Source organism: Hippoglossus stenolepis, chromosome 1 (assembly GCF_022539355.2).
Source record: "Hippoglossus stenolepis isolate QCI-W04-F060 chromosome 1, HSTE1.2, whole genome shotgun sequence".
In the NCBI taxonomy this organism is placed as follows: domain Eukaryota; kingdom Metazoa; phylum Chordata; class Actinopteri; order Pleuronectiformes; family Pleuronectidae; genus Hippoglossus; species Hippoglossus stenolepis.
The window spans coordinates 2,367,614-2,388,717 of NC_061483.1; the positions used below are offsets into that span (position 1 = coordinate 2,367,614).

The following is a 21,104-nucleotide window of genomic DNA, read 5'->3' on the forward strand; positions in this document are numbered from 1 at the left end:
ACGTTTGTCCCCTCTGAGACGCCGTACGAACAACCATCAGTTTGTGTTTGAGTGCGAAGGCCAGACTAAAACTTTCTGGTTCAAAGAAGACGAGGTTCGACTTGAGCTCATTAATTTGCAGCAGAACAAATAAAAGCGGTCTCATAAATAAGGATTCAATTATCCAAAGATTAGCATGTGCTTTTGTTTTGATATTAACTCTGATTTAAAAGCAGCGCAGCTCCGTCTGGTTCCTGTGTGCGTCTGATAATTAAATCAGAATCCTCTTCAAACACGTCCCCAAACCTCGGGCTCCGATTCGGGAGTCGTCCGGTGAAAACTCGGAGACGTTGTGTTTGAAAGTGTTTTTCTAGAGCTTAACGTCACACGCTTTCAATTAATTCAGAGGAAACTTCAATGAAAACAATCACAGCCTCTAATCCGTCCATCAAACAGGACAAAGACCTGCTTCTCTTCTACAGCGCAGCAGATTATCAGACACTGTTTCAACAAGAATCAAACTTTATTAAACTCCTCCTCAGCTTCGGCTCTTTACTTTCACGTGTGATCACCTCCGTCCACACCGAGACCACCTCCGTCCACACCGAGACCACCTCCGTCCACACTGAGACCACCTCCGTCCACACTGAGTCCACCTCCGTCCACCGAGACCACCTCCGTCCACTCTGAGACCACCTCCGTCCACTCTGAGTCCACCTCCGTCCACAACCACCTCCGTCCACTCTGAGTCCACCTCCGTCCACATCGAGTCCACCTCTGTCCACTCTGAGTCCACCTCCGTCCACACTGAGTCCACCTCCGTCCACACCGAGACCACCTCCGTCCACACTGAGACCACCTCCATCCACAACCACCTCCGTCCACTCTGAGTCCACCTCCGTCCAGACTGAGTCCACCTCCGTCCACACCGAGTCCACCTCCGTCCACACCGAGACCACCTCCGTCCACACCGAGACCACCTCCGTCCACAACCACCTCCTCTACTCTGAGTCCACCTCCGTCCACACTGAGTCCACCTCCGTCCACACCGAGACCACCTCCGTCCACACCGAGTCCACCTCCGTCCACACTGAGTCCACCTCCGTCCACACTGAGACCACCTCCGTCCACATCGAGACCACCTCCGTCCACACTGAGTCCACCTCCGTCCACACTGAGACCACCTCCGTCCACACTGAGACCACCTCCGTCCACAACCACCTCCGTCCACACTGAGACCACCTCCGTCCACATCGAGACCACCTCCGTCCACACTGAGACCACCTCCGTCCACTCTGAGTCCACCTCCGTCCACACCGAGACCACCTCCGTCCACACTGAGTCCACCTCCGTCCACACCGAGACCACCTCCGTCCACACGAGACCACCTCCGCCCACACGAGACCACCGCCCACACCGAGACCACCTCCGCCCCACCGAGACCACCTCCGTCCACACGGACCACCTCCGTCCACACTGAGTCCACCTCCCTTCACACTGAGACCACCTCCGTCCACATCGAGACCACCTCCGTCCACACTGAGTCCACCTCCGTCCACACTGAGTCCACCTCCGTCCACACCGAGACCACCTCCGTCCACACTGGACCACCTCCGCCCAAAATCACCTCCGTCACACTGAGACCACCTCCGCCCACATCGAGACCACCTCCCTCCACTGAGACCACCTCCGTCCACTCTGAGTCCACCTCCGTCCACAAGACCACCGTCCACACCGAGTCCACCTCCGTCCACACCGAGACCACCTCCGTCCACACCGAGACCACCTCCGTCCACACCGAGACCACCTCCAAATATGTGTAAGTGCAATTTCCTTCCGTCCAAACAGTGTTTAGACGAACGTCCAGTTAGACTCAAGGATTAACTGATTAGATTTTGGAGGTCAAAGGTCACAGTGACCTCGTGAAGATGTGATCTTAAGAACGGCACAAGAGAATCCTCTCAAATCTCATAAACATTCACGTGATGCTCGATTCAGGTGAAAGAAGAAGCTGCACAGTGTTGATTCAGACTCGACTGTTTCTGCTCTGATTCTTTTATTTGTTCTGAATGAAACTGTTTGATTAAACTTTATTTCTGGCGCTCGTGTCGACAGAGCGTCCACGCCGCCCGTCAGTCCGTCACAGTTTGATGTACAAACATCGAGCGGCGTCTTCAGGGACGTTTGCAGAAATAAAGACTAAAAGCGACACTTTTATCATCATTACTGATTTCAAATGTGCGAGTAGATTCTTCCACTTATAAATCCACCGAGTGTTTGATGCATTTCTGCAGCTGAGAAGCAAAATAAGTGCGAGCGGATGCAGAATCAAGATGAATGCTGAGCGCAGACAGACGGCGGCTGATGAAAACTCGGTGGGAGGCCACTCCATCTTAACATGGCCGTCCTGTGTCTTATGATATCTTATCATTAGTTTCCCTGACAGTGATGGAGCAGGCGGCGGCGCCCCCCCTCAGCGGCGCAAGCCGTGTATAAAAGTAACCTTCTTTCCATAATAATGGCCATTCGTCACTTCCTTAACTGTCAGAGGACGAGGGACGCAAACAAAGTGGGATTTAACAAGTGTGTGGTGGTGGGGGGGGTCCTGAACTGTCAGCATTACAGCTCTGATGTGTTCAGGGACCGCGGGACCACAGAGCAGCGATGGAACCAAAATCGAGCCCGTGGTTGTTAAATACGACCAGGGAGGAAGTTGTCCGTTATCCGACTGTGACGGGTCCCTGAAGACGAGTCAGTGAGGCCGCGGTCGACGAGACGCCGGCGCCAAAACACGTTTTCAAACCACCACAGCGCTGAGAGTCGGAACCTGCTCAGGTTTAAACCAACATTCATTTATGTGATTTGTTTATAGAACCTGAACTTCACGAAAACTTCTTCTCATTTTCTCCTGTTGCCGCCGGCATCTGGTCGCGTGTCTGAGAGAAGGAAACGTCTCAGGCTGCGTCCACACGCAGCCAGTGTGTGTGTGTGTGTGTGTGTGTGTGTGTGTGTGTGTGTGTGTGTGTGTGTGTTGGTGTGTGTGTGTGTTCAGACAGATGGCAGGTTAATGAAGGTCTCTGTGTGTCTGACGTTTCGGTCGATACAGTATTGACGTTCCAGTTAAACCGACCAACGAGCAGATTATTGTGTCGCCTCCTGTTAGTGAACACATCGTTTAGTGCAGCGTCCGTCCAACCATCAGCACACACACACACACACACACACACACACACACACACACACACACACACACACACACACACACACACACACACACACACACCCCATGTTTATCATGTCAGTTTCGACAGTAATGAGTTTAACTCACTGACACTGTGTCAGTCTTCCTGTCACGTCCTGTCCCAGTGGTCAACTGTGGTACTGCAACTCATGCTTATTGACCAATGTGCATCACATGATCTTTCATTCCTGACATCACCGTCTCAAACACTTTAGCATCGTTAGAACATTTGTAGCAGGTATCGACCCACCATGGCGTCACCTGTTGGTTTGTGAGCTGCTGTTTTGAAGCCTCAGTTTGACATTTTCTCCAGCGCCACTGCACGCCCACCTACACCTGCACCCATTGGACGGTGCTAACTGTCAATCACACTGTATCTACGCCGCAGTTTTTGTCTCTGTTCTGTTTGATTTCGTGTGAAAATTCATGCAGGTGTGTTTAAGTCCAAGTCTAAAGTTTAGGACGTGTGAAGACTTCCTGTCCCGCAGACGTCTGTTCACCTGTGGCGTTCAGACTGTGACCAATCAGTCGTTTCCTCTTCCTCAGATGAGTCGCAGTCCCAGCGGGTGTCGACCGCTCTCTGTGACCGGTGCTTCCTCTCTGTCGCTCGGTGAAAGACGAGGAGATAAAGACGGATAGTCGGCGTCTGACAACACGTCTGCAGCGACGCACAGTTCAATGAGAGCACTCGCTCAACACGACAGGTGTGACCGCCATCGTCACATCCTGACTGACAATGATATTTACCTCAGAGTCATTTCAATAAAGAGTCCGACCACATCGACTCTCAGACAGATATTAAACTTAATAACACCTGCTGCATTCAAGTCTCCATGTTTCTGATAAGTTTGGTTTTATTAGTTATTTGATGATGTAAAAACAGGCTCCACTCATGATCACTTCTGCAAAGACTCTGACTGCAAATGACGTCACCAACACAAGATGGCAGCGTTTGTATCTGAGATCTTTTGGCTTCATTTCTGGATTGTGTGAGAAAGAAAAACCGCAGTGGACCTGAACTCATCATTTATAAGATCCTCAAACAGCATTTATTATTTATTAAATCTTATGAGTGTACATTAAAAAGAATATTTTTTACGCGTGGTGCCGAGACCTGATCGGATAAGACCTGGACCCGGAGTCAGGTCTGGTGCGAGTGAGCGGACTGGACGTGACGTTAACCAGTGTAATCAGATTACTAAATGAGTGAACAGTGAGTGAGGAGATGAAAGCTCAGGCTGCTCCTCCATTAGTCTTGAGGGCCATTTAATTCCAGACCGCGAGGATTAGCGCAGGCCTCGCCGCCTCGCCGTGATTGATGCGTCTGATTACGTTCATAAAACACTGTGAGAGGAGGTCGGCGGTGTCGAGTGTGAAGGAATGACTTACGACACCAGTTATCTCAGGCAGGAGTCGACGGAGCAGAGACAGAAGAAGAAGAAAGTTAACGTCTCGTTTTCTGAGGTTTGTGACGTGACGACGACGACAGGAAGTAATTTACAGGTTCATGACGCCGGGATCACAACAGCAATGGGACGCCGGGAAACAGTTTAAACTTTAAAAAACGTCTCCATGAACATGAAAAACTGTTTTTACACAGAAAGATTTCTCTACATAGAGAACTCCAGGTGTGTGTGTGTGTGTGTGTGTGTGTGTGTGTGTGTGTGTGTGTGTGTGTGTGTGTGTGTGTGTGTGTGTGCGTGTGTGTGTGTGTGTGTGTGTGTGTGTGTGTGCATGTCTTCCTTCCATCCATCATGTTTTTATGTTTAAACTCTCAAGGTCACTCGGCCGCAAATTTAATTATGTCTCAGCTCTTATTAAGTGGCACATTTAAAAAAGCTGAATTACAGTTATTAATTTTTTTTCCGACAGTTGTCTTGCAGCGACACACACACACACACGCGCACACACACACAGACACAGACACACACACATGCTCACACACACACACACATGCTCACACACACACACAGACACACACATGCTCACACACATACACACTGTAAAAACTAACTTCAGTTTGTTTATTAATTTGACTTTAATTCTTAAGTTTAAATGTTGATAAATAAAATAAGATATTGTTGTTATTTTTATTTTACTGTTAGAAAATAATATACAATGTGAAACAAAATAAAACCAAATCATTTCCTTCACACACTGAAGCAGATTCTCTTCTCGGGCGCCTTCTAGTCATGAAACTCATCGTGTTGCCATGGTTACACCTGGCGTCCACACTACCTCTAAATCAGGAATTTCGTAAACAATCATCTGACTTCATGTTGACTCCACATTCTGTTCTTTGTCCGTTAAAGAGTCGACTCACCTGCAGGATGAAGCTTCAGCATCACTTCAGTTTAACTTCAGCAGCTAATTCAAACCAGCTCCACTAATTAGAGCCGCCATGTTTGTTCTGTGAGATCACAGCGGCTTCATTAAAGGACTAATCCACCAAAATCACACAGACAACACACAGTGTGTTTGTCTTCATCTGAGGACTCTCACACACACACACACACACACACACACACACACACACACACACACACACACACACACACACACACACACACACACACACACACACACACGCGACAATATGTCATTGGTGAGCAGGTTTAGTCACAGTATAACTGAGCGTCATTAATAACATGTCAAATAATTCTTCAGTATTAAAAGTGATTTAATATCCTGTAAATATCTCCTCAGAACTTCTGTTCTTAATTTTCGAGTTTATCAATTATTTGTTTTGATTAATCAGCATCACTCACATTTTATATTCTCTTAGTTTTTCCTCTGTGAACAGTTTGTCTGTGTTCAGGTAGAAACTGAGGCAGGGTCCAGGTGAGACGAGGGGGTCAGCTGAACTATAAACTGATTTTAAAATATTCAATATGCTGAAGAACAGCAGCATATTGAATATTTTAACTCAGATCACTTATAGATACAACCTGACGTCCACTGAGAGTAAACATCCAATAACAGAACTTCATGAAGAATCTTAATGTTTCTAAGTTTCCTTCAGTGTCACAGTGACCCAGTGACAGTTCTCTGTACGTCACTGAGTTCACAGCAAACAGGAGCTGATCACGATCGATTCAGCTCTTTGAAAACATCATTTTCTTCTGTGTCACATATAATATTTTACATGCAATTCAAAGTAAATGACATCACACAGGATTAAATAGGAGATATTTTATCCCATAAAACATCTTTTCAGCCTCCAACCCACAAAATAAGAGTGCTACAGATGTGCAGCCGTTATTATTCCCAGATGTGTTTCCACCATACAAAGAACATTTTTATCCTTTGTGCCAATTATAGTTTAAATACACTATTTCTGATTGTCCTCTGATTGTATTTAATTTCTGGAAATCATCTTGGGAAACAAATATCAGTTGAATCTTGAGTCTCTACGAAGTTTTCATTATTTCTGCAGCAGGTCTGGATTACATAACACACACACACACACACACACACACACACACACACACACACACACACACACACACACACACACACACACACACACAAATCACGTGGCCTCGACATGACTCGTCTAAATCTCCAAATTAAATCTGCAAACAAATAATTACTCGAGTCAATGAGAACAATTAATTGTGAGCGGCCTCCGAGGACTGAATCTGCATTTTGAATGAGCTCATTAACATAAGACTGAGAGACGGAGCCGCAGCCTCCCATTAATCAGCTGTTTAACACACACAAACACACACCCACACACACACACTGATCAACACTCAACAATTAAACACTGTTTCACTCAGATCATCCATCACGAGGCCGCAGGTCCGAACCCACAAACACGGCTCCATTCATAAAACACAAAAGGACTCGTAATGATGGAGAGAAGGTGAATCAATAAAACATGTTAACAGGTGACGAGAATATAAATCTGAATTATTTATGTGTGTGCTCTGCTGAATGATCATGTGACCATGAATCAGCTCTTTCATGTAACCACCTGTTGCTGGGTTTTTCTGTAGCTTTTAAAAATGTCCAGATGAGGAACGTGGGTGTGAACGGATCCTAAAGGACCCTGCAACATTTGTAGCTTCTTCTTTTCTTTTCCTAACTTTCTTTATTTCTGTATAAAGACACGTAAAACCTGCAGACACCTTCCTCTGCGACGACGACCCTTAAGGAGACAGATGCAAAAAGATGAAACACGTTAGCAAGGAAGTGAAATAAATCCACGTTGCTGAGCGACATCGATCTCTCTCCTCGCAGGACGGAGGCGATGCAGCGATTTGACGGACAGAGATTTGCTGACGACTCACTCGGCCGGTCAGAGGTCATTACCCAGATGACTGATGGGAAACACTTTGACTTTCACTTCCTGCAGCTGCTCAGATCGCAAGTGGACCAACAGCATTGTCTCCGAGGCTCCGCCCCTCTTCTGTCCTGATTGGCTCCCAGAGGCTAATTGTGTTATTAGTGGAAAGATCTGGATGAATCTGATCTGAGTTCAGGTGAAACTCGGAGTCTTTACCTGTTAACTTTGTATCATCACGTCACCAAGAGTAAAAAATCTGAAAATAAAATTGAAATAGAAGAAATAAAGTGAGTGAGAGAGTGAGTGAGAGAGAGAGTGAGAGAGTGAGAGAGTGAGTGAGAGAGTGAGAGAGTGAGTGAAAGAGGGAGGTGAGAGAGTGAGAGGTGAGTGAGAGAGTGAGAGAGTGAGAGAGTGAGAGAGTGAGTGAGAGAGTTAGAGAGTGAGTGAGTGAGTGGTGAGTGAGTGAGGAGAGGTGGTGAGAGAGGGAGTGAGAGAGTGAGAGAGTGAGTGAGAGAGTGAGAGTGAGTGAGAGAGTGAGTGAGAGAGTGAGAGAGAGTGAGAGGAGTGGTGAGAGAGTGAGTGAGAGAGTGAGTGAGAGAGTGAGAGAGTGAGTGAGAGAGTGAGTGAGAGAGTGAGAGAGTGAGAGAGTGAGTGAGTGAGTGAGAGAGTAAGAGAGTGAGTGAGAGAGTGAGTGAAAGAGGGAGTGAGAGAGTGAGAGAGTGAGTGAGAGAGTGAGAGAGTGAGAGAGTGAGTGAGAGAGTGAATGAGTGAGAGAGTGAGTGAGTGAGTGAGTGAGTGAGTGAGTGAGTGAGAGTGGAGTGAGTGAGTGAGTGAGTGAGTGAGTGAGTGAGTGAGTGAGTGAGTGAGTGAGAGAGTGAATCCATCATCATCAGAGCTTCCTGTTCTCACACAGACTCAAACAGCTTCACTTTATTTTTCTCTGCATCTCTAAATTCATGGATCATTTTTAATCGTTTAGTTTTGTGTTGAGCTGACACTCCCTCCCTGGAGATAATTGGGTTTTCCGTTGCGGCCTCGTATTTACCTGCTGCGTTTTATTTGTCTTCAGCGTGTAGAGACGGAGTGGGGTCAGAGGTCAGGGGAGTGTCTGGTTGAAACAGATCTGTTCATTAACAAACAGCCGCTCACGACGCTCAGAGAACTCATCCATCAGACAGGAACGCTGAGGGCAGCAGCCGAGCGTTGTGTCATCCTCACACACACTGTGACATCACACACCGTGACATCATCACACACCGTGACATCATCACACACTGTGACATCACACACTCCGGCAGCAGTTCTTTGTTGACCACACGTTTTAAACAGTGGTCAGCAGGCTTCAGTCACTAGGATCAGGAAAAGAAAGAATCTGAAAAATCATAACCAGAGTCACTTTTACAAATCTCCATCTTCTCCTTCCTCACGTCTCAGGCTGGACCTCCTTCACCCTGAGTTTCGGCCCTCATCACCAAAACCTCTGGAATCTCCTCGTCTTTCCAAGTTGACGTCTTCGTCTTCTACGTGTACGGCTCCTCTTCTTCATCCTGAGATATTTGTGTTCTTCCAGTTTCATGACGTCTTCTGTCAAATTAGTCAAGGAATAAAAAGATCAGACGAACACACCCCAATCAGTCAATAATAATAGTTTTATATTGTATAATTTATTAGTTGCTTGGTGAAGTGGATTTAAGTGATTATTTATATTTAAAATCAACAACACACAGGAAGTCCAAATAAAAACAGAGAAGGCGTGAGAGGGGAGACGCCACAGAAGAAGAGACACTGAGGAGAGTTGAACTGAGGGTGGTTTTACTATCTGATGTGATGCTGTCATCTAGTGGCGAGATTTATAACATCATTCTTCATTTATTTTACAGCTTCTCAAGAGTAAAGATGAATAAGTTAAAATGTTTCAGGCTGATGCTCAACATCAATGGCTCATCAATTATCTAAATTAATTAAATAACTAATTAAGTTTAGTAAGATAATGTTAAAGCTCAGTAAGTCCAATAACTAAAGTGATAAGTGATTAATATGAATGAGAAATATAAAATAAAAAATACATGAAGTAAAAAACTGAAGTGACATTAAATAGAATAGAACAAAATATTATTGTTTGAGGCTGTTTTGGTCCTTTACAGCTTCCGTACATTCCACAAGTGAGCATGAGTAACTTTCAAAATAAAGGTATAAACTAAAGAGCATGATTCTGCACCACAAATAATATACTTTATTCAAATTTAGATAATTTGATAAAGATTTTAAAAATGCTAAATCAAAACAAGAAGAAACACACACAGTATGTTTCATACTGCCTTTGTTTGTCTTTATTTCATTTTATACTTTTTGTAACGCTACTTTTTTTTTTTAAACACTTACACCTGCTGTACCATAATGATTACAGGCTATGTCAGTCCAATGCAAAACTTTGTATCGCTTCAGTTATTTATCTTTAAATCTGTATTATGTTTGTTTTCAATACTCAACCCCCTTTTACTTAAAATATCTGTACTGTCTCTATCTCCATTAGCAGATAAATCTTTGAAGTGAAGCTTTGTAGTAGTTCTGGTGGCGAGACTTTCATTTCACTGCAGTGAACTTCTTCTTGACTTATTTTGACTCTTTATTATTCTAATGCTCTTTGTTTAGCTGATTTGTTTGCTACTGGATCAATAAAGCATCTATCTATCTATCTATCCATCTATCTATCCATCTATCTATCTATCTATCTATCATCCATCCATCCATCCATCCATCTCCTTATCATCTATCTATCTATCTAACCATCCATCCATCCATCCATCCATCCATCCATCCATCTATCTATCTATCTATCTATCTATCTATCTATCCATCCATTATCCATCCATCCATCCATCCATCTATCCATCCATCCATCCATCCATCCATCTATCTATGTATCTATCTATCTATCTATCTCTATCTATCTATCTATCCATCCATCCATCCATCCATCCATCTATCTATCTATCTATCCATCCATCCATCCATCCATCCATCCATCCATCATCCATCCATCCATCTATCTATCTATCTATCTATCTATCCATCCTATCTCTATCTATCCCCATCCCCATCCATATCCATCCATCCTCCATCTATCTATCTATCTATCCATCCATCCATCCATCCATCCATCCATCCATCCATCTATCTATCTATCTATCTATCTATCTATCTATCCATCCATCCATCCATCCATCCATCCATCCATCCATCCATCCATCCATCTATCTATCTATCTATCTATCTATCTATCTCTCTCTCTCTCTCTCTCTCTATATATATATATAGTCATGTTTTCCTCCGAGATATCCAGTTGTTATAAACCTGTGTAGTCAAAACTTATAAAATAATTGTATTCCTAATTAGTTGAGTGTATTATTATTATTATTATTGTTACCATCATCCTCATTATTATTACTATTATTATAATTATAATAATTATTATAGTTGTTATTAGTAGCAGTAGTAGTAGTAGCAGTAGCAGTATTAGTTGTAAGATTAGTAGTAGCAGTAGTAGTAGTAGTTGTAGTTTTTGTAGGAGTTTTATCCTTGGTGTGAAGTATTAAAAATGGGAGTCGAGGCTTATTTTTGAAAAGTGTAAGCGGAAGTGTTGGTCATTTCCTGCGCCTTCAGCTGATCGTAGTGGAGGGAAGCAGCTAGCTTGTTAGCCCGACTAGCTCTGATCGCTCTGCGTGTGTTTGTAGGATAGTTTTCTGTAGTTGTTCGCGCCCTCGGCTGTTCCCGACATGGCGTACCAGCTGTACCGGAACACCACGCTGGGAAACAGCCTGCAGGAGAGTCTGGACGAGCTGATCCAGGTGACTCTCCCGTCCGAGCACCGCAGCTAGCCCGCGTTAGCTCCCGGCTAACGACCACAGCTAGCCCGGGTTAGCTCCCGGTTAGCTCCCGGTTAGCTCCCGGCTAGCTCCCGGCGGGCTAACTCAGTGTTGTTCTGATTCCGGAGCAGATTTCATCTCGTGTTTCTGTGTTTTGATGTCGAGGTGACGAGGAGCTGCAGCTGGTCCACGGAGAGTCAGCGTGAACAGTCACAGCTGGGTCTAACTTTGTCATTGTTGTTCTGCTCACGAGAATAACTTTATTTGTGCTGCACTTATCAAGACACAATGATGCACAACAAGCAAACAAATGGTTAAAATACACAGAAGTGCATCAATAATAATAATCATAATAATAGTAATGGAGCTAAAAGAGCGAGATAACCTGGCACACCATGTACATTTAGGGATATGCCTTCTGAGTACAGTTCTCTTTTAGCTCGGATGTACGAGAAGACATCAACTCAGACAAAGTTTTTATCATCAGCTGATTCATTCCAGAACGACCACGAAAAAACCATCACCTCCAAACCTCCCGACCACACATGATGGTTTCTATCAAGAGTCAGTTCACAGCTCCAACCTTCAGGTCACAGATAGAAACAGGATCATGGCTCCGGGTGTCATCGCCACATCTTCAAGAACTACACAAACCATTCCTGTGGATCTGTGCCAACGTGTATTGAGTCGTGTTTTGGCTCGTGAGCGGACAAACTGTTCGACAACCAACTGTTCCAGCTCCAAACCACCGGAGATATCATGGGAGGATTTGGGATTGTGTGGTTTGGATTCAGCAGACATGTTAAACCTCTCTCTCTCTGTCTCTCTCTCTCTCCCTCTCCCTCTCTCCCTCTCTCTCTCTCTCTCTCTCTCTCTCTCTCTCTCCCTCTCTCTCCCTCTCTCTCTCTCTCTCTCTCTCTCTCTCCTTCCCAGACGCAGCAGATCACCCCTCAGCTCGCTCTTCAGGTCCTCCTCCAGTTCGACAAAGCCATCAACACGGCGCTCGCCAGCAGAGTCCGCAACCGGGTCAACTTCAGGGTGAGTTCGTCCTCTCGCTCTCAGAAACGGTTCCACCTCGTCGCCGTCGCTAATAAACTCCTGCTCTGACTTTTCACCATCGCTGTTCCTCGTTGGTAGTGTTCTCTGTAACTAAGTAACCATCTGCTACTTCCTGTTTACGCCACATGACCCGTGTAGTTGAAAGGTCACGCGACATGTTTTCAGGTGTGTCAGTGGTTTATTTCTGATACGGAGCTACAACACTATGCAGACGTGGTTTTATTGTTTTAAACGTTAACGTATCAGTGTGTTGTGTGTCTCCCCCTGCAGGGCTCTCTGAACACCTACAGGTTCTGCGACAACGTGTGGACATTTGTCCTGAACGACGTGGAGTTCAGAGAGGTCACCGACCTGGTGAAGGTCGACAAGGTCAAGATCGTTGCTTGTGACGGAAAGAGTGAGTCGACCCAGAACAAGAGTGATAAATGAGTAAGTGTAACACACACACACACACACACACACACACACACAGTTTGAGTTTTCTCAAACCCGCTCATTGATTCTCACAGATTTCATTTATGTTGATCGAGCTGCAGAACTAAGACGTGTAAACCTTCATATAATGACACGTTCTTCTATAGCACGAATATGAACAGATACATGACACGTGCCCATAAAAATATATATATTCTGCTCATCAGGTCTCACAATTTGAAATGTTAGTTTTAATAATGTATTTGTTTTGTCATTAACACTCACCTGTATTTAAAAGTAAAACCTTGATCAAAATAGCATATTTTAAATATTTCAGATATTTTATATTGTAAATATAGACTCATATTGTTTTCTGGTTTTTATTATTCTACATTCATTATTCATCAATATTATTTAACATTAATTATCATTAGTTAATATAATAAAATGTTAACGTTATTTAATCTTAATTCTTAATTTAACATCTCTCTCTGCAGACGGGGGCTCGGGTGCTGCAGAGTGACGACTCATCATGTGTCGGCTGGAGCCACAGACGGACCTGGACTGTACATATAATTTATTACAGCAGAGTCAGAGCTGAGTGTGTGCGAGTGTGTGTGTGTGTGTGTGAGAGAGAGAGAGAGAGCGTATGTGTGTGTCCGTGTGAGAGTGTGTGTGTGTGAGAGAGAGTGTATGTGTGTGTCCGTGTGAGAGTGTGTGTGTGTGTTTGTGTGTGTCAGAGTGGACCAGTCACTGTTTGTTTTTATTTTCAGTTTACAGGAGTTTGATCAGTTGCTGTTATAATTGAGCTCAATCATCTTTAATAAAAACTTTATTTAAAACACGGTGGCCGATGATTTACTGAAGTTTCATCCAGTAAATGAAATAATGATGATGTGACATTTGTTTTGTCTGAACCAGCGACTCCAGTCCTGTAATTGGTTGATTGATTGATCTTCTCTTGTGGTTTTAGTTTCACGCCAACATGATGACTGACAGTGTCCTGCTTAGTATCTGCTGATCGTACGCTACTTTAATGTTGCATTGTGGGATATCGTGTTTGCTATTGTTGTAACTCGACTTCCAGAAAACACCGGAGCAAACCGAAGGTTTCTCAGTACGTTCAGTTTATTAAAAGAACATCAGGATTTCACATGTATAAAAGAGTGCATCTGAAAAATGATACGATTACAATGATCAACATTTACATAAAGCAACAACATGTAGAAGATAAATAAAACTTTTCTCCATTTACTGCAAATGAACCTGGTTCTGCATTAATGACGCCTTCTAAAGACTTAAAGAATAATCATTATTGGCTATATGGACCCAGTATATATATCTGTGTATACACACCAGGATAAAGAAGATATGATGAAATATATAGGAATATGTGTTTTTATTTGTAATGAAACGTGTGGATCAATACTGCATGAGGCTGCATCACAGGAGTGGACATGGCTTCTGCCTTCAAACAAAGCTGAAGAGAAACGAAACCATGATATTTACAGTGACGTGTACGAAATCACCGTGGAGACACCAAGGACGTTAACAAGACCAGACCGATGTGATGAAATGTTTGACGGCTTCAGAATGAAAGCGAATTATTGCGAGTCCCAACAACGCACGACCAGTCAAACCCCACGTGAAGTTGAACTTTGTCCCGCTGTGACGTCACCATTTGGTTTGTGAGCTGCCGTTTGAAGTCTTTAGTTTGGCATTTTGTCGAGCACCATCTTGGTTTAAAAAAAAAAAAAATAGAAGTAACCATATTTGGACCCGGAGCCTGTTGGGGCCCAGGTCAATCAGGACGTGGACAAGTTAGGCTACATCCGTACGGCGACATTTTAAGACTAAACCAGTCCCTGTCCACACGAGTGTCTTGGCTCTGTGACAATTTTAATCCCCGACTAACACGCCTGAAAACTCACGTACACTTGTTGTGCACGAGTCGGTAAAACAGGAATTATTTGGTTATCAATTGCGGAGTTGTCACAGTTTGTTCAAATAACATCTGGCCTCCTCCACATGTACGAAGTAGTGTCATTGAAAAATACAGAACCGAACTGCACAACAGCTGTTAGCAAAGCCAACTGGGTCAGTAACACTTGATTCTAGTGTTGTGTTCTACTCTGGCAGCTGAGGCGGATGCTGGTTGTCATGTGACAGGAGCCCGACCAATCAGCGAAGGCTACATCATGACAGAAAAGATCCAATCAGCAAGAGGTTGTGAGCGTCTACAACATCGTTTCCAAACATTTCTGCTTCTGTTCGTCCAGACTAAAACGCAGCCCCGGAGTTTTCTAACTAAAACGAGACCAACAACGTTTCCGAACGTCTCAGTTTTAGCGACTTTAAAACTCCAGAGTCGTGTGGACACCAGACGTAGCTGAGTGGACGTGTTGAGGGACGGAGCTTCAGTGTTGGTCCATCCCAACAGTTTTCTGAAATCCTTTCTCCTCTCGCTGTTCTCTGCTGTTTACACTGACACGTACTTAAGTTTAATAAAAAGTCACTGCAGAGGGATAAAACCCTCAGAGGTAACCAGCTCACTGTCAGTTAACCAGCTCGCTGTCAGTTAACCAGCTCGCTGTCAGTTAACCAGCTCGCTGTCAGTTAACCAGATCGCTGTCAGTTAACCAGCTCGCTGTCAGTTAACCAGCTCGCTGTCAGTTAACCAGCTCACTGTCAGTTAACCAGCTCGCTGTCAGTTAACCAGATCACTGTCAGTTAACCAGCTCACTGTCAGTTAATCACTGTCAGTTAACCAGCTCACTGTCAGTTAGCTCAGGGGCTAATGCAGATAACCCACCAGCTCATTATACACGCCAACGTCTCAACCAATCAGGTCCAAGCGTTTACACTGACACAAAGACTGATAATAAAGATGGACGACATGACGGCTCCCTAAAGTGAAGCCCAGTCACTGCAGCCTGCCCCCTGGTGGCTGGATATGGTTATCTGATGATGAAAAAACTAGGTTGAGACGTCATGATTGACAGGTGAGACTGACTCGCGATAGGTCGAGTGCGCGGGACCTCATGACCGTGGACTCCATCCCCTAATCACCACAGACTCTGACCCAAATGACGTCATCGCCACAAGATGGCAGTGTTGGAATCTGGGATATTTTGGCTTTATCTTCATTTACAAATTCGTATTATTATTACTATTTATTTCTCTGATCTTGACACAGACGCTGGTTTTTTTCAGAAAACCTGAGGAGAGTCGACCGGATGCAAAAACACGCTCAGCTGCCTCAAAGGTCAAAGGTCACATCATAGCTGCCTCAAATATTTTCATTAAAACAGGAAACGGGTTCAGCTACAAACTACACATTCAACAATAAAAAGACACCTTTAGCAAATGTAGAAAGAGTATAAAAAGAATCTGGATTCAGATGTAAGAAAGTACGAGTCCCACTTCTCCTCCTCTGTTCAGTCCAGGAAGCGTTGGCAGGCTTTCTTCCAGCGACAGGCCGTGCACCACTGATCTCTGTGCTCGATGCCGTAAACTTTACGACACTTCTTGGCTTCACCACGAATCCTCCTACACACAGATAGAGCATCACTGTTAACACCATTAAGTGCAGTTCCTTCACGGCCTTTAAAGAGACCATGTCGTCCCACAGAAACATCCGGAATGATATATGTACTGACCTGCAGGGGGCGCTCTGGTGCTGCAGCCACTGCTCTCCTACGCTGACCGAACGCACCCGAAACGCCAAACCCTGCAGAGGAGAGTCTGTGTTAATGTGGGGGAGCAAACAACCTAACAGCCTGCAGGGGGCAGCACTGCACCATGACTGTGGCACATCAGTGAAAACAGTGACCACACACACACACACACACACACACACACACACACACACACACACACAGTTTAACCAGGATTCTGTGTGTGTCTGTGTGTTATTCTCAGGAAGGTTGACAATGTTTGTTCTCTGTTGATGAACAATTAAGTTTCACAGTTTGTCGCGTCTGACTAAACTTTTAACAATCTTGAACGCGCCCCTGCAAACGCTGAAGTTTGTCGGTTCCAATCGCTGATAAAAATGATTGACAGGTTACCTGTCTGCTGTGGCAGGTGGAGGGCGGAGCTGTCCAACGACAGGAAGTCACGTTTGAAGCTGCCTCTGAAACCACATGAGCCTAAAGAACCAATCAAATGTTAGAGTTAAGTGGAAGAAAACACAAATTGCTTATAGCTGTTTATTCAGATTTTTCACCAGTTTAAGTAAAAATTCTTTGGTAAAAAGTTTGGATGGTCAATCACTGCTGATAAGCCCCGCCATACCTGGTAGGAGTGCTCTGATTGGACCTGCCAGATGCTGCCGGAGGAGGAAGGGGCGGAGCGACTCAGAGCGTCGTAGGTCGAGGAGGGGGGAGATGGAGGGGCAGTGCTCGGGGGGGGGGAGGGAGGCAGGTGAGATGGTCGGTGAGGAGGGGGCGGGGCCAAAGAGGAGAGGTTGGGGAGGAGACTGTCGCGGGGCGACCTCAGTGTAGTAAAAATCCTCCTCGCTGCGAGAACAACGCTCGTGTTCGCTGCCGCGGCTGTGAGAGGTCAAAGGTCAGAGGTCAGACACATGAAAAATAATAAGATTCAACAAGAATTTATCAACAAGAAAGTTTTGGAATCAAGTCTCTAGAATCAAGATCGTACAAACTGAAGATGATCAAAATGAACACTAAATTCAAAATGGTGGATTCAAAAATATGATTCATTGAGGAAAAAACGAATTCTGCATGTTATAAATATTATAAGACAATTTTAAGTTTTTAGTTGTTATTATTCCTTCAACCTTTTGGCAGAAACGAGCTTCAACATAAAAAGTGTCTCACCACAGGTGTGTTGTCCTGATGTGACGTTTGATTCCCACCACCGTGGTCAGCACCTTCCCGCAGGTGGGCCACAGACACCTGTACGCCACCTTCACCGAGTTCTGCAGGAGGAAACGCATCATCAGCGCTCGGGCCGTGTGACCTTCACATGTCACAACCGTAAACGCCCTCTCACCCTGCGTTTCCGCGGCGCCGGCTCGTCAAACAGCACCTGCTCCAGCTCCATCTCCAGCCCCTCGTCAGGGTGCGTGGCCGGGCTGGCGTCAGGCTCTGTGATTGGTGGAGAGGGGGCCGGGCTTCCGTTGGTGTGGCCGACGCTCCAGTAGCCGCTGCTGCTGTCAGAGAGCTCGCCGCCACCACAGTCCATCGGCGGAGCTGGAACACAAAATACAGCATTTACTGTATATATACATACAGAAACGAAAAAATGAATATATATATTTATACATCAATTAAAACATAAATATCAATTGAGGCCATTTTATTAATTCATTAATGCCTCAATTAATTTCAATTATGAAAATATTTAATTGATTAATCGATTAATTGAGTCATTCATGTATTTATTTATTATTAATTTTGGAAGTTTCTTCTACAGAAATCTACATGAGACACTAGAGGTAAAACTCTTGATACTGTTTTATTGTTGTTGTTTGTTGTCGTACCTGGCGGCTCTGGATTGGCCGGGCTGTGCAGCAAAGGGCTGCAGGACAAACTGCTGAGAACCATCGCCGCCATCAGCTCGTCCATGTCCACGTCCTGTGGACTCCTCTGGCTGCAGGACGACAGGACACTGAGTTAGAGTCTGTTTATTGGACTGAGTGAGGAGACACTTTAGGACACAGAGAAGACGTCTGACCTCCTGGGGACGTCGATGCAGGAGGAGACACATCTGCTGCTGGACGGAGGCACTGAGGAGGAGGAGGGATGAGACCACACAGAATCTTCACTCTTCATCAGGTCCAGCTGATCCACCCGACCCGGAGACTCACCTCCTCCGCACTGAAAATACACCTGGACGACAGAAACACCACGGCTCAGTGATCGGCTGAGACACCCGTCAATCAGAGCTGCACTGGGCAGAACAATGTGAAACCTGATGCTTCCTGTTCGCACCTTCAGTCCGGGATGACGTCTGACTCGGCTCACGGCCTGTGGTCCTGCTGCTGTTGCCATGGTGATGCCAGTCTCACCTGTCTGCAGGTTAGTGTGGTTCCCTGCCGTCGTGCAGGTGGAGCTCACAGACTCACCAAATGGAGAACGCTTCCCGAGGCGGGTCTTTGGTAACATGTCCGTCTGTCTGCGTGAGATTCAGAGAAGGTCAGTCGCTGTCATGCTAACATCAGCAAGCATGCTAACATGCTAACGATGACACTGATAATTAGAAGAAATATCGTTTACCATGTTCACCACCTTAGTTTGCTAAATTTCACTGACCACCAGCAAACGGCTGAGCAGCGTTGCCAGATGGGAAAAGTTGAAGTATCGTACCAGAAGGTTTAAATTATCGTATTTTAAGGAAAATTATCGTACATCATGCATTACTGATCGTACATCGTACAGAGGGCAAAATTAGCTTACTAATACGTTAATTATCGTACATCTGGCAACACTGCAGCTGAGGCTCATAGGAGCGTCATGAGGTCTGCAGGTGCTCAAAAACCAAAGAATCTGACGGATTAAAACATTGACCTGATGGTGATGAAACATCCCAGCTATTAAAGCTCATTCTGAGGAGAACATGAACGTCTGAACCAGGTTTTAGTCTCTGAGACATTCTGGTCTGAACCAAAGTGGAGGACCGATCATCTTAGAGACACTCGCTGCTGATTGGAGTATAGACGCTGGCGAAAGGACATGAAAGTTCAATTGAACGTGCATGTCCACATCCCTCCACTAGAGGTCAGTAAACCTAGAAATTCATGACGACAACTGAAGAAATTCTAGAGACAAGTCGTGGAAGATCATATCACTGATACACTTTGGTTTCTACTGCTTTAATCAGTTCCTCATCTGTATTTTAGTAATCAAAGTGAAATTATAAGACTCATTTCAGATTAAACACAAGGAGCAGTAAAGAAAAGCTCTAAAACTGGAGATGTGATGTTTTAAATTAAAAAGCAATCAAAGAACAAGTCCTAGTTCATCTGACCACATGTTCAGAACTCAGCAGTAGATACGTTTATGTCGCAGATTTTCACTGTGGGACGTTCAACGTCCTTTAAATAATCACATGGAGAGAAACTGAGCCGGAGAAAGAAAATTACAGTTCAGTTCAGAACGAGAAGCAAACGCCTCAAATTTGAGTTTGATTTAAAAGAACTGAGCTCAAACCTCAAGATTTCAGAGGGTTTGTGAAGAAATGACTGAAAACAGCTGAAGACTTTTACAACACGAGGGTCAGCACCCAACACCCCCACCCCACACCCACACACCCCACACCCCCAGCATAAATTGTAACTTGAGCGTTGGCTGCTGGGAAAAAGTAAGCTCTGGATTAAGTTTGACGGTCAGACCTGTTCTATGTTTCACGGATCTGATGATCAGAGTGAGTCACAGGCTGCAGTGTCATTTACAGTCAGTGTGTGTCTGTGTGTGTGTGTGTGCGTGTGTGCGTGTGTGTGTGTGTGTGTGTGTGTGTGTGTGTGTGTGTGTGTGTGTGTGTTAGCACACTTAAGTAACTAACTGAGCAGCTAAAGGATTAAAATAAACGACCACATGGACTCGACTGTGAATCAATGTTTCTTTATCTGAGAAGATGATAATTACATCCATTAACTGTGTCGCCTGTCGCCGGGGCAACATGATGAAACATGACACCCCCCCAGTTGGTTTCCAGTTAATAGCTGACTCAGACAGACAGATGAAAAAAAAAGTAAGTACTACAAGTGGAGTCATTCAGTGGTACTTGTACTTTATTTCAGTACTTAACTTGAGTATTTCTGTAACCTGTTACATCTCAGAGTGGAGCACTGTAGTTGTGTCTGTGTGAGTTGTTTCAAATTATACGATATTTTAAAAAACTGATTTCTGGAACAAAACAAACAGATCAGTATGTACTACAGTACTACAGTGTGTTTACTGTGGTACTGTAACAACATCAAGTCATTTTACTGTAACTACAGTACTTTTGCTGTGGTACAGTGAACGTTATTACAGAACGTTTACTGTAATACTGTAACTACATCAAGCACTTGTACTGTAATTACTTTGACTGTTACATTCAAACATTTTACTTAAGTAATACTTAAGAAATACTACATTACTAGTATTGTATTTTAAACTGTTTTAAATGAAAATGCTGATAGTGAAAGTATTGATTATCAGTGATATGTTGAATATTTATTTGTTCAGTAAGAAGTGAAGTGTTTGATTCAGTGCAGTATAAATACACACATACAGTACATGTACTG

The 21,104-nt window shown here is 44.5% G+C and overlaps 2 protein-coding genes across 6 annotated transcripts in view; one reads left to right on the forward strand and one right to left on the reverse strand.

Annotated features, from left to right (window-relative positions):
• The first annotated feature begins 11,147 nt into the window (after positions 1–11,147).
• Positions 11,148–21,104, forward strand: part of gtf2a2 (general transcription factor IIA, 2) — a 12,666-nt gene continuing 2,709 nt past the window's right edge. Inside the window, exons 1-5 of one of the 5 annotated variants that reach the window (XR_007032307.1) lie at positions 11,148–11,359; positions 12,311–12,415; positions 12,707–12,865; positions 13,348–13,475; positions 17,313–17,317. Coding sequence is in view for 3 of the 5 variants with exons in the window: in XM_035154327.2 (XP_035010218.1) it covers positions 11,288–11,359; positions 12,311–12,415; positions 12,707–12,865 (336 nt within the window). In the remaining 2 variants the exon portion in view is untranslated. Of the gene's footprint in view, positions 11,360–12,310; positions 12,416–12,706; positions 12,866–13,347; positions 13,693–17,312; positions 17,318–21,104 lie in introns of those variants that run through there. The other 4 variants (XR_007032309.1, XM_035154327.2, XM_035154343.2 and 1 more) reach the window with 4 other exon arrangements.
• znf395a (zinc finger protein 395a) overlaps positions 13,961–21,104 on the reverse strand; it is a 7,750-nt gene continuing 606 nt past the window's right edge. Inside the window, 10 exon segments of the mRNA XM_035154227.2 lie at positions 13,961–16,399; positions 16,510–16,580; positions 16,921–17,001; positions 17,147–17,270; positions 17,272–17,403; positions 17,692–17,792; positions 17,867–18,066; positions 18,357–18,466; positions 18,551–18,705; positions 18,808–18,991. Coding sequence (XP_035010118.2) covers positions 16,288–16,399; positions 16,510–16,580; positions 16,921–17,001; positions 17,147–17,270; positions 17,272–17,403; positions 17,692–17,792; positions 17,867–18,066; positions 18,357–18,466; positions 18,551–18,705; positions 18,808–18,981 — 1,260 coding nt within the window. The 5' untranslated portion in view covers positions 18,982–18,991 and the 3' untranslated portion in view covers positions 13,961–16,287.